Below are 12,952 nucleotides of genomic sequence, written 5' to 3'. Positions count from 1 at the left end.
TCAGTAATGAGAACTGGCAAGGTGAGGGTCACTCCTGGAGGACCTGGCTCTCACCAGAGCACGTGCGGGAAGGGCTGTTACAGGGCAACCTTCTCGAAGCCTCGCTCAGCGCATTTCAGACAGCAAGCGTTACTGCCTAGTATACCTCCTCTGAAGCATAGGTGGCTGTACCCTGTATGAACTGATGACATTTAAACAAGCCTGATAAAACTAATGTTCAGAAGTTGTGGTTTCACTAGGGCAGAATAGAACTAATTACAATGATTTGGGGTACGACTCCAACATGGACTTATTTAGCAAATAAGCTAAATAAGTATATTTAGCAAATATTTAGCCACTGGAACATACAAATAAATATGCTCAGAATAGCTGAGGAAAGAAACCCGAATAAGAGTAACTGCCCAACTCTCTTCAGTCCCAGATATTCCGTCTCCAAAATACTGATGATAAAATATACACATCAACTAATAAGTAAAGAAGCTACAGAACATCCAACACAAAACGACCTAAAATAAAAATAAAACCAAGGACAAACCCTAATTATTTTATTTCTGTATATCAAGACTACAAACAGCATTTAAACACTTAATTTATTCTTCAAATTAAGAAATTATACATTTTGTTTCGATAACGGTCACGGTCTTGAAAGTGTCATTCAGTTCTCCCACATTTAGAAGTATATTGCTAATTCTGGCCAGTTCAACACGACAGCTCAGAGCTCCAGTGGCAGCGAAACACCAGCCGTGGGAGAGAAGTCGCGCACGGTCCAGAGTCCTCCGCGGCCCCAGCATCTGTGTCCACAGGTGATGCTCTGAAACGCTCTCCGCTTTTGGAGACTTGTGGAGACTGAAACCACCCAGGTCCTGATAAAGTGCCGAATCCCGAGAGAATCACCCAGGCCCCAGGCGCCTGGGCCGCCCGCCCCTCCTACACAGCAGCACCGATGGGGGGGCAGAGGGTGCGGGAGCGCGGCATCCCCGCACATCCAGGAGGACCGGCCCGCGGAGCCCGGGCCGCAGTGCAAAGGCGCAGGACCACTTTGGTTCAAGTGACTTGAGACGGCGCTGCAGGGTCTCCTCTCCCCGAGCCCTCGTGGGTCACACACGCCGCAGGGACTGGACCGGGACCCCCTCCCCTGAAAGCTCTCCAGGCACAAGGTGGAGACAGAAATGGAAACAGAAGGAAGTTCCCGCCTCACACACCCCCCCACACAGTAACGTCCGAACCATCAAGATGGAGGTCAGCGGCAGGCCGGAAACAAGCATGCTAGTCCCGTTTTGGGGAAATGGCTTAAAAAACACAAATAAAATATTACCATTGTTATCTACTTTCCAAACCTAACCACTCTGGGAAAAGGCAGCTGGGGGGCGGGGGGAAGCCTTTACTTTTACCAATTAGGCCTGTAAACAATTCAACCACACAAGAAGCAGTGGCCCCCAGAGCGAGCCTCTCCGCCCTCAGGCCTGTCTCTCTGCAGACCCGGAGCTGGGCCGAGCCACAAGCAGCGCCTCTGCCAGGAGCCCAGGCCGCGCTCGGTTCCACCAGCAAAGCCAAAGCTTCATCTTTGGTTAATTTCACTGAGTTGCCACCAGTCTTAAAACTGTGCTCTTCTTGGCAAAATTACTAAGTTAGCCACGTGGCACATAACATTTGTTATTTTAAGTTATTTGAAAAGCAACGCCCATCTAAATACGAGAGCACAACTTAATAAATCATTTAAAAATGCAGGAAGAGGGGTGGCGGGGGAGGGACCCAGGAGAGCCTGGGGTCCGGCCTGGGCGCCCTGCTGGCCGGAGGTGCCGCGCAGAGGCCCTGGCCTTCGCCGTCAAGGGTGGGCCGCGGCCGCGCCGGTTCAGCTCAGCTCAGCTCGAAGCCCGCGGCGCACTCGATGGCGTAGAGCAGCTTGCTCCGCAGCAGTGCCTCGTCCTGGAACTCGGGGAGCTTCAGCAGGTTCATGCAGGTGCTGGCCGTGGGCAGCCGCTCCAGGTCGGAGCCCCCGTTGTGAATGCAGAACGCGGGGTACAGCTCCTGGAAGACAGCGGGTGTGCAGGAGAAGGTTAACAAGCACGGCCTGAAATGAGCTTTCCAGACTCGTACACAAAAGCTGCCGCCCCTAGCCACCTTTCCCCAAAAGGACACTCGCTCTTGCACTGCGCTCAAGACTCAGCTCTAACTTTCTACCAAATCCTGTACCCTGGGCTCCACGCATAAAAAGGGATAAAGAATAGCATTAATTCGTGGGAGACATAGCCTTGTCAGTGAGCAGGGTCTCTAAAGCTTTTATTTTTTTAGTCTTTTAAAAATGTGTTTAAAATTCAGAAAGGTACAAGGGTGAAGAGCTGAAGATATAAACCTCTGCTTATACCAAACCACAGGAAGGGCAGAAGCCCGTTTTCTCCAAATGAACCACACCGTGTGGATCAGGCTCAGGGGCCACGTGGATGCAGCAACAGTGAACGTAAAACAATTTCAATCCAGGAGAGAAAAAGGCAATCTCTAAATATCGAAAGCAAAATGAAACAAATAAACCTATTTATTGGTGGCTTAATCACACAGAGAGGAATATTTCCAGTGTTTTAGAATTGCAAAGAAATCTTACAACGGTTTTGTCACAGCAAATTATTGGTATTGTTCTAAAACCACTGTAGTATGATGTATAACTGTTATATAAGGATTTTTTATGGCTATTAATTTTTAATTAATTAATTAATTTTTGGGGCTGTGTTGGGTCTTTGTTGCTGTGCGTGGGCTTTCTCTAGTTGTGGTGAGCGGGGGCTACTCTTCGTTGCGGTGCGCGGGCTTCTCATTGTGGTGGCTTCTCTTGTGGAGCACGGGCTCTAGGTGCGTGGGCTTCAGTAGTCGTGGCATGTGGGCTTCAGCAGTTGTGGCATGCGGCTCCAGTAGCTGTGGCTTGCGGGCTCTAGAGCGCAGGCTCAGTAGTTGTGGCGCACGGGCTTAGCTGCTCCGTGGCATGTGGGATCTTCCCGGACCAGGGCTCAAACCCGTGTCCCCTGCACTGGCAGGCAGATTCTTAACTACTGTGCCACTGGGAAGCCCCACTGTTATGTAAGTATTAGAGACAACTATAACTTAGAGCAGGGCCCTAGAACTTATCAGAGGAAGCAAATGAACTAACAGGAGCCACGGTTTTCATAGGCAGAGAGACCCCAATATAAAAATCAAAGGGGTAGAAACCTTATACGCCTAAATTTCAATTTGAAATAGCAGTTTGAACTTGTGATGAATTTTTCTCTTGGGGACAAAAGAACGCCCATTTCCTAGCTCTGTCCACTGAAAAGGCCTGGACACAATGACCACCTGTGACAATGAACAGATCAAGTGCCTGGGTTTTGGTCTCTACCAACCTATTCTTGAAGAAAGGAAACAGGGCTTCTTGGGAAAGCATCCGATTCCAGACGTGGGCCAGGAAATGTACGTGACAAGTGTTACTATCTTCTCATACCAGAAAGCAAGAAAGCGACGCAAAGCTACCTGGGATCCTGGAGCCCACCTGGAGGCCCTCGCCCGCCCACGGATGGGGCACTATCAAAGAGCGACTGCAATGGACTGAAACACATCAAATGTGAAAAGTTCATAATGATAAGAAAGGAACCAAAATGTACTTCAGAAGATGCCAGTTATCCCCCTCAATGTTCTGATAACTTGTAAATGAGGAATAATCAAGAGTTCCTTGATTGTTGTATCCTGGCTGTACAAACAGTCCTCAGGGTAACCAAAGAGCTGATGAGAAAATATAAAGTTTTTCGTAATAGAGAAATCAGCTAAGAAAGGAAGAAACGATACAACTGGAAGATGGCTGCTTGCAAGCACAGCAAAGAATGGATCTAGGCGGCGACCGCAGCTCTGTGACCGCTCAGCCCCTCAGACGCCCAGATGCAGAAAGCCAGGACGCTGGAAACAGACGGAGCCGCGCTGCAGAGACGACGCACGACCACGGGGTCTGATGCTGGAGCCAGAGGACGTGAGCATCACGACAGCGTCTGTGCAGCCTTACTGCCAAAGGGAACACTCACATCTAGAATCCGGTGAAACCTCTAGCGACCAGTTTACAAGACACGCAAAGAAGCAACCCAGCTCCCCCACTGACTGGACCACAGGCAGAGTTGAGGAGGGCGGGGCCTGCAGGCCAGAAAAGGCTAGAGAGACGCCCAGGCAGACGCAGCGTCTGGACTGCGGCTTGTCCGCAGCACCAGCACGGATGGCGTCGGGCATCCGCTGTCATTTTTTAGACATAATAATGACGTTCTGGCTATTTTTTCCAGCTATAGTGTAAAAAGGCCCCCAGCTGCCCAGTTCCCACCCCATGAGCAGCAATGCTGTGGGTGTCTTGAGGACCTTCCACAGAGACAAGAGTGTTTTCTCCCTCCTCCACCTAACAAGCATAAGGCGCTAGCGCATTAGAGACGCCGTCTGCACCTCGACGGTTTTCCATCTGATAATGCGTCTCTGTGGCCTTCCCACAGCAAGCTGGTCTCCCCAGCTTCTCTGTAGCTGCACGGGGCCCAGTGGAAAAGTTTCCACTTTTTCCAAACAATGATGCAATAAGTCATTTTACATTGGGCAAAAGTATCTGCAGGCTGAACTCCTAGACACTGTTCCAGACTGAACACGCCAGGTCCTTTGATGGCTACAGATAACCAGTGACTCTCTCTGTGATACATGAACATCATTAGATACAAGATGTGATGTATACATTCCCTTCCAGCAGGAGCACAATGCAGTGGGGACTGTCTTTACCCAGACAGCCTCAGTCTGCTAGCTCTTGGGCCTGTGTGCTCTCGCCTTTCCACTGCTGCAGGGTTTCAGAAGCCTGGCTAGTTAAACTTCTCTGCCAAATGTACGCAGAAAACGGTGACAGAAGAGCAAAACGGCAGCCCAGCTGGTGCCTGGGGAGGAGTGAGAACCAGGACGGTGGGCCTGGTCGGCGCCCGTTACACTAGCACGCTCCCTCCTTAGAGCTGTGACAGGAGCGCAAACGCTTCAAATGCCACTGCAGAGGCGAGTCTATTCAGTGGTCTCTGCGGACACTGGCTCCAAATCCTCCTCTTGTGGGTGTAACCTGGTAACTCTGTGGGGACAGCCTGGCAGGAAGCAGCAGGAACTCACACACATTCACATCCTTCACCACGGCCTCTACTTCTAGGAGCGGATCCTAGTAATCAGAGATGCAGACGATTTAGGTACAAGGATGCTGACGGCACTATTAGGAAGGAACAGTTGTAAACAACTAATAAAAAAAAAAGTACGTAAATTGTAGACTCACATGATGGGACATTATGAAGTTTATTAAAAATATTTCAAAGACTATTTAATATGTGGATGATCCTGATGTAATGTTGAGTGAAAAAAGCAGCCTGTAAAACTGAACATGATGCAGCTTAAGTTATATTTTAAAATCATATCTATCCGCGTAAACACATGCCCATATGTATATATATAGAGAGAGATAGATAGATAGATACAAACACACATTCACATACAAACACGATAATGGTTAGAATGGGAGTAATTATAGGTATTTTTTTTCTTCTTTATAAACCACGACTTCCAATTTTCTATAATGAAAACATTAATTTTGTTACAAGGAAAAAAAAGAATAGCATAAAAAATAATTACCTACTAACCACTGTAGAGGAAAAGAAAGAACAAAACAGGAGTGCAGCTCCTGCCCTGACTGGGACCCCGAGCACGTGGCACATCAGCCCACAACAGGTGCCCAAACGGCCAAAACTGCATTTCAGCTGGATCTTGTTTCATCTACATGTTGAATTTAGCACATAGTTTATGACGTGGGCAAAACCGAGCAGCGAGAGCACAGCCACGAATTGCTGACTCCAGAGATTTACATGCTTCTTATCATCAGCCTTCACGTGGTTCTCTACTGGCAAACAAAAACTTCATTTACACAATCCCTGTGGGGGCTTCCCTGGTGGCGCAGTGGTTAAGAATCCATCTGCCAATGCAGGGGACACGGGTTCGAGCCCTGGTCTGGGAAGATCCCACATGCCGCAGAGCAACTAAGCCCATGAGCCACAACTACTGAGCCTGCGCTCCACAGCCCGTGAGCCGCAACTACTGAAGCCCGCGAGCCACAACTGGAGGAAACCGGCTAGTAAACAGTGTGCAGCCTCGGACTGGACTGCAGACCAGGGAAGTCGAAGTCCACGGAGGACTGCGGGACGGCTGGGCCGCTGCAGGTGCTCTGGACACCGAGGGGCAGGTAGAAACAGGAGGGCTGAGCCCCCTCCTTGAGTGGACTCAGGGGGTCTGGGCGAGGCCGGAGAATGTTTTAACTCCAACAAGGTCTCAGGTGGTGCTGAAGCTGCTGGTCTCAGGACCACACTCTGAAGCAGAGGCTCAGAGAAGCTCAGTACATCACTGTGCACTCCTTACTTTTGATCACTTAACTGTGTCTGTGTAAGAGAGCATTGAGGTGGTAGGAAAAATGTGTAAGAAACATGATGTCTTCAACTTTTACTCCAAAATGATTCAGAAAGAAATATATGTATATCATAGAGAGAATGATAAAACAAATGTGGCAAAATGTTAACGATGGGTCAAAGTGGGTTAATAAGTTCTTTGTTCAATTCTTCCAACTTTTCTATACATTTTAAATAATTTCAAAGTAAAAGTTGAAGAAAAGAACAAGCAATACATAACTCAGTGTCCAATGCAAGGTTACTGGAAAGGGAATGCCAATCCATTAGGTCTCACAAGCAGACGCAATGTACAATGCTACCTAACTTGCTATTATTTTATGTTATATATACCACTGTGTGCCTCTTTAAACTATTAAATATAGCTTTATTTCTTTTACTATGAATAAGAAAAACATAAATTGTCCCATGACCAATTTTATTTTATCTTTTTTTTTAAAGGTTTTTTTGATGCGGACCATTTTTTAAAGTCTTTATTGAATTTGTTACAACATTGCTTGTTTTACACTTTGGTTTTTTGGCCGCGAGGCATGTGGGATCTTAGCTCCCCAACCAGGGATCAAGCTTTTTTTCTTTTTTTGGCGGCGTTGGGTCTTCATTGCTGCGCACGGGCTTTCTCTAGTTGCGGCAAGCAGGGGCTACTCTTCGTGGCGGTGCGCGGGCTTCTCACTGCGGTGGCTTCTCACGTTGCAGCGCACGGGCTCTAGGCTCACGGGCTTGGCTGCTATGCGGCATGTGGGATCTTCCTGGACCAGGGCTCGAACCTGTGTCCCCTGCATTGGCAGATGGATTCTAAAACCACTGCACCACCAGGGAAGCCCTATTTTATCTTTTTTATAAATTTATTATTTTTGGCTGCGTTGGGTCTTTGTTGCTGCGCGTGGCCTTTCTTTAGTTGTGGCGAGCAGGGGCTACTCTTCACTGCGGTGCGTGGGCTTCTCACTGTGGTGGCTTCTCTTGTTGCTGAGCACGGGCTCCAGGCACACAGGCTCAGTAGCTGTGGCTCGCGGGCTCTAGAGCGCAGGCTCAGTAGTTGTGGCGCACGGGCTTAGTTGCTCCGCGGCATGTGGGATCTTCCCGGACCAGGGCTCAAACCCATATCCCCTGCACTGGCAGGCGGATTCTTAACCACTACGCCACCAGGGAAGCCCCCCATGACCAATTTTAATTGCTAAAAATATTAAGCCAGTTTATAGGAGATCAACATGAATTACCAGAAACGACACAGTAAGGCCAGGTAACATGAAATAAGTAACAGTGAGCAAGGAGGAAAAAATATACTACTGCTCATGCATCATTCTTCCCAAACACCCGCCGTCAACATTCGTAGCCCGTGTTCTTCAGTTCGGAAGTGAAACCAGCCTGAGCTGCACAGACGCGTGGTACTAATCAGTCACGTCACCGTGCGCCCGCCCGGCTGCAGCAGCTCTTCGCTTTTAACCCCCAACACACTGACAACCCTCACAGCAATAGGTCGACGCTGTGAACGCAGGGGAAAAACCCCAAATAAAGCCAGCACCAGGATACACAGATAATAACCAATCCTTCAGTGATGGAGCTGAAATACTCAGTTGATGAGGCTAAAAACATAGTACCGAAATAATAAACCGGGTGTTGTGACACACTGTCAACGCTGTTCTCTGAAAACAATGTGTGCGCACTACTTCGTTCAGCCCCACCTGCTACCCCGCTGGCTTTCCTAGTTACAAGCTGGTGTTCAAAGGCCCGGCGAGCTTGCGCACCTTAAACCCCAGGAGAGGGGGGCGGGAACAGCTGGTCACGAACTTGAGCAGTTTGCGCTTTTCCTCATCCGTGAAGCCTTCCACGACTCTCCAGAAGACTCTGATCACGGGGTGATCAGCAGAATAGCCGCCTATGACAAAAGGAACAGACGTCTGTATTAAAAAGGAGGCAACTGCAGAAGCAAGATTCTCCTAAAGGCACCAGAGGAACAAACTTTTAAGAGTGATTCCTTTTCGCCGTGCCTGTCCAGTGATGAACAGTCTTTTCTTCTTTCAGCTCACGGCTGAAAGCCAACTCTAGAGAAACACCTTTATTCTGTCCTGGTAGATGATGGGCAAGTACACAGCAGGGAGAGAAGCTTCAGAAGGTAGAGTACCAAAGGCCAGAATGAGGAACAAACACCCTGCAGCTACAAGACGAACCCTAGCAGCAAAAGATGCTGCAAAGGGGTCTGAGTTTTAAGAACTCTGCTAGGGGTCAAAAATCAGCCTCTGTTGAGTAGCAAACCCTAAATAACAAAGGATTTACATGATGGTCACACATCTAGAAATAGCAGAAACACTGGGATTTTTATTTTTAATAGAGCTAGTTACTTTGCCAACACATCTTAGTATCTAAATTTGTTTTATCACCCATCCTTCCGACAACAAGGTAGAGACCATGGTTACCAACCCACCCCAGCACTCAATTAGACCACTGTTCTGAAGTGGGATATCTGCTACCTACAGCTTTTCATCTAGTTAAGTGCTTCCTAAAACGGAAGTAATTGCTCTATGTTGTTCCCTCATTGTTAATATACTACAGAAATACCATCAATAAAATATCTTAAGTGCACTAATTGGCACCGAAATGAACATGGTAATATTTTAAAGCTATTTACTAGAACAGGAATAGCTAGGATCATTAAAGGCATACGCTTTCAGTGCAGACAGGATAACGCCAAGAAGCCAAGACCACTTCCTTGGCAAGGAAAGCTTGGACTGATTTCATTCTTTTCAACAGACGACCTGACCGTGAGGACAGTGTGACCTTAGGTATTACCTGCCTTTACAGAAACATTAGAGTTCAAATTTAGAGCAATACAAATTAATTACAGAAAGGGGAGACACAGGCACACATTTATATGCATATAAATATACACACATGGATATACGTAATCTACTTTAGTAAATTTATAGTTCTGAAACCATCACCACAATCCAGTTTTAAAACACATCCATTCCTCAAAAGACCCCCATGTCCACCCCATAGACAACCACGATCTGGTCTGTCTCTCAGCGTGCTCTTAAAGATGTTTCACTGAACGAAATTACGCTCACGATACCGTGCAACTTTCACTACGATCCACTTCCAAAACCTTTTCAAAATTTACCTTGGAGGAAAGGTTGGGAAACAGCACTCCACAGAACAGAGGAGTCTGGATAGGTTTCTTTTTAAAATTGTCGTAAAACATGTAACATAAAATTCACCATTTAAACCATTTTCAGGTGTTTAATCCAAGGGTGTTAATTACATTCACATTGTTGTGCAACCATCGCTGCTGTTTCCAACCCAAACGTCTTCATCACCCCAAGCAGACACTCCTATAACCACTAAGCAGTAACTTCCTGTGCCCCCTCCCCAGCCCCTGGTAACCTCTCATCTACTTTCAGTGACTAGGAATTTGCCACTTCCAGGTATTTCACAGAAGTTGAATCATACAGTATCTGTCCTTTTGTGTCTGGCTTATTTCACTTAGCATAATGTTTCCAAGATTCATCCACGTTGTAGTGTGCATTTGAACGTCATTCCTTTTGAAGACTTCATAATGTTCCCATTGTATGTCTACAACACATTCGTTTATCCATCACCTGTAGGTGGGCACTGGGGTTGTTTCCACCTTTTGGCTCCTGTGAACAATGTTGCATGAACACAGGTGTTTCAGTCCTTGCCTCCAATCCCTCTGGATATAGACCTAGGCGTAGAATTGCTGGATTATTATTTTTTTAAATATTTATTTGTTTGGCTGCGTCAGGTTTTAGTTGCGGCACGTGGGATCGTCACTGCGACACGTGGGATCTTTTAGTGTGGTGCACGGGCTCTAGAGTGTGCGGGCTTAGTAGCTGCGCCACGCAGACTCCCTAGCTGTGGTGTGAGGCATGTGGGATCTTAGTTCCCCGACCACGGATTGAACCCACGTCTGCTGCATCGGAAGGCGGATTCTTTGTTTTTTTTTTTTTTCCAGTACGCGGGCCTCTCACTGCCGTGGCCTCTCCCGTTGCAGAGCACAGGCTCCGGACGCGCAGGCTCAGCGGCCATGGCTCACGGGCACAGCCGCTCCACGGCATGTGGGATCTTCCCGGACCGGGGCACGAACCCGTGTCCCCTGCATCGGCAGGTGGACTCTCAACCACTGCGCCACCAGGGAAGCCCGGAAGGCGGAGTCTTAACCACGGGATCACCAGGGAAGTCCTGAATTGCTGGATTATATAGTAATTCTATGTTGAGCTTTTTGGGGAACCACCAAACCACTTTCCATGTTGGCTACTTTACATTCCCACAAGCAGTGAATGAGGGTTCCAATTTCTCCACATCCCTGCCAACACTTGTTATTTTCTGTGTGTGTGTGTGTGTGTGTGTGTGTGTGTGTGTGTGTGTGTGTGTGTAATAAGAGATGTGAAGACATCGCCCTCTGGGCTGGTTTCCATCTCCGTAGTGGTTAGTGACGCTGAGCCCCTTTCTGAGCGTACTGGCCGTGTGTAATATCTTCTTTGGCGAAATGTCTGTTCAAGCACTCTGCCTGTCGTTGAACCAGCTTGTCTTCTTGTTGAGCTGTAAGGGTTCTTAACGCATTCTGGATACCAGACCTTCATCAGACATATGCTTTGCAAATATCTTCTCCCATTCTGAAGCCTGTCTTTTCACTTTCTTAATAATGTTCTTGGATGCACAAAGCCTGTAATTTTGATCAGGTCCAATTTATTTACTTTTCTCTGTGCTCCTGCTTTTGGTGTCGTATCTGAGAACCCGCTGTCAAATCCAAGGCCGTGAAGATTCATCCCGGTTCTCCTAAGAGTTTATGGGTTTAGGTATTACATTAAAGTTCTTGATCCATTTTGAGTTAATTTTTGCATATGGTGTGAGGGGGGGGTACAGCCTCATTCTTTTGCAAAAATCCAGTTGTTCCACAATTAACTTTTTATATAACTGTAAACTTTTCCAAAGAGGTTCTACCATTTTAACACTGCCACCAGGCAAGAGGGTTCAAATTTCTTCACATACTAACACTTAGCATTGTCTTCTTTGAGAACAGTCATTCTAGTGGGTATGTAGTGGTATCTCATCAGAATTTAATTTGCATTTCCCTAACAATTAATGGTGTTAAAACAACTGTTCATGTGCTTATTTGCTTACCAGACATTCTTATATATCTTCTTAAGTGAAACACTTTATTTTCTGCCCAAGTTCTAAAATTCAGTTGTTTATATTATTGAGTTGCAAAACTTCTTTATATACTGTGGACAGAAGCCATTATTAGATATATTACTTGGAAATATTTTCTCTTAATCTCTGGCTTGTTTTTTCACGTTTTTAATGGTATCTTTTGAAGCGCAACATCTTTAATTTTGAGAAAGTCCAAATTTCTATCAATTTCTTTTTTCTGGATCATGCTTTTGCTGTACAGCTAAACACTCTGCCTAGTCCAGAAGTCATGAAGGTTTTCTCCTATAAGTTCTTTCAGAAGTTTTACAGTTTCGGCTTCTACCTACAGGTCCCTGATCCTGTTGAATTCATTTCTGCGTATGGTGTGAGGTCAAGGTCTAAATTCATTCTTTTCCACGTACCACTGAACTGTCAAAAATCATTAGCTGTGAATCTAAGGATTTGTTTCTGAGCTCCCAATCATGTTCCACTGACCGATATGTCTATCCCCGTGCCAGTCCCACAACGTCTTAGCTACTGTGGTTCACAGTACGCTTCGAATCAGGGTGATGATCCTTCAACTTTGTTTCTATGTTTCGGCTGCTTTAGGTCCTTCACATTTCCATATAAATTTTAAAACCAGTCTGCTGATGTTTACCAAAAACCCTGAAAATACCAGAATAACAGACTATGGTTAAGGAAAACAAACCGAAATAATAGTGGTTGTTTTAAGGATGATTTTTTTTTTTTTCCTTTCCACTGCTCCCAAGTATATAAAATAAAGTTTATGGGACTTCCCTGGTGGTCCAGTGCTTAAGACTCCACATTCCCACTGCACGGGGCACGGGTTTGATCCCTGGTTGGGGAACTAAGATCCCGCATGACACGCGGCACAGCCAAAAGAAAAAAGAAAAACAAAAAAACCTCACAAACGCCCAAAGAGTACACCAGTCCAACTCGGAACAACCTAGTTATGCTTCTGTTATTTCGTTAATGACTAATGTTGTTGAGCATCTTTCTGCGTGCTTACTGGCCATTTATACGTCTTCTTTTTGGTTTTTCATTTTCTTGAAGAGTAAAAACTTTTAAGTTTAATTTAATCAAAAGTAAATATTTTGATGAGGTTCAGTTTTTAGGTTTTTCTATTTTTTGGTCTAGCACTATTTTTCAAAGCAGACTGGAAGCAACCCAGTGGCCATAAGAAGAGGCTTAATAAGGTAAGTGGTGAAGAGAAAAAAGCAGAATAGTGTATACAAACAAGGAAAGTAAGAATGAAATTTGTATTTATATGTAAATATGTAAAGACACCAAGAATGAAATTTGTATTTATATGTAAATATGTAAAGACA

At 46.1% G+C, this 12,952-nt stretch overlaps 1 protein-coding gene across 7 annotated transcripts in view; it reads right to left on the bottom strand.

Annotated features, from left to right (window-relative positions):
- Positions 1-528: 528 nt before the first annotated feature.
- UBE3C (ubiquitin protein ligase E3C) overlaps positions 529-12,952 on the bottom strand; it is a 117,677-nt gene continuing 105,253 nt past the window's right edge. For all 7 annotated transcript variants that reach the window (XM_019930243.3, XM_033863557.2, XM_004317443.4 and 4 more), the window contains 2 exons: positions 8,201-8,331; positions 529-2,028 (listed from right to left, as the gene is read on the bottom strand). In XM_019930243.3, the coding sequence (XP_019785802.1) occupies positions 1,858-2,028; positions 8,201-8,331 (302 nt within the window). In that variant the 3' untranslated portion in view covers positions 529-1,857. The remainder of the gene's footprint in view (positions 2,029-8,200; positions 8,332-12,952) is intronic.

This window comes from Tursiops truncatus, chromosome 9, assembly GCF_011762595.2.
Source record: "Tursiops truncatus isolate mTurTru1 chromosome 9, mTurTru1.mat.Y, whole genome shotgun sequence".
Lineage (NCBI taxonomy): Eukaryota > Metazoa > Chordata > Mammalia > Artiodactyla > Delphinidae > Tursiops > Tursiops truncatus.
This window is presented reverse-complemented; position numbering and strand designations above follow the sequence as displayed.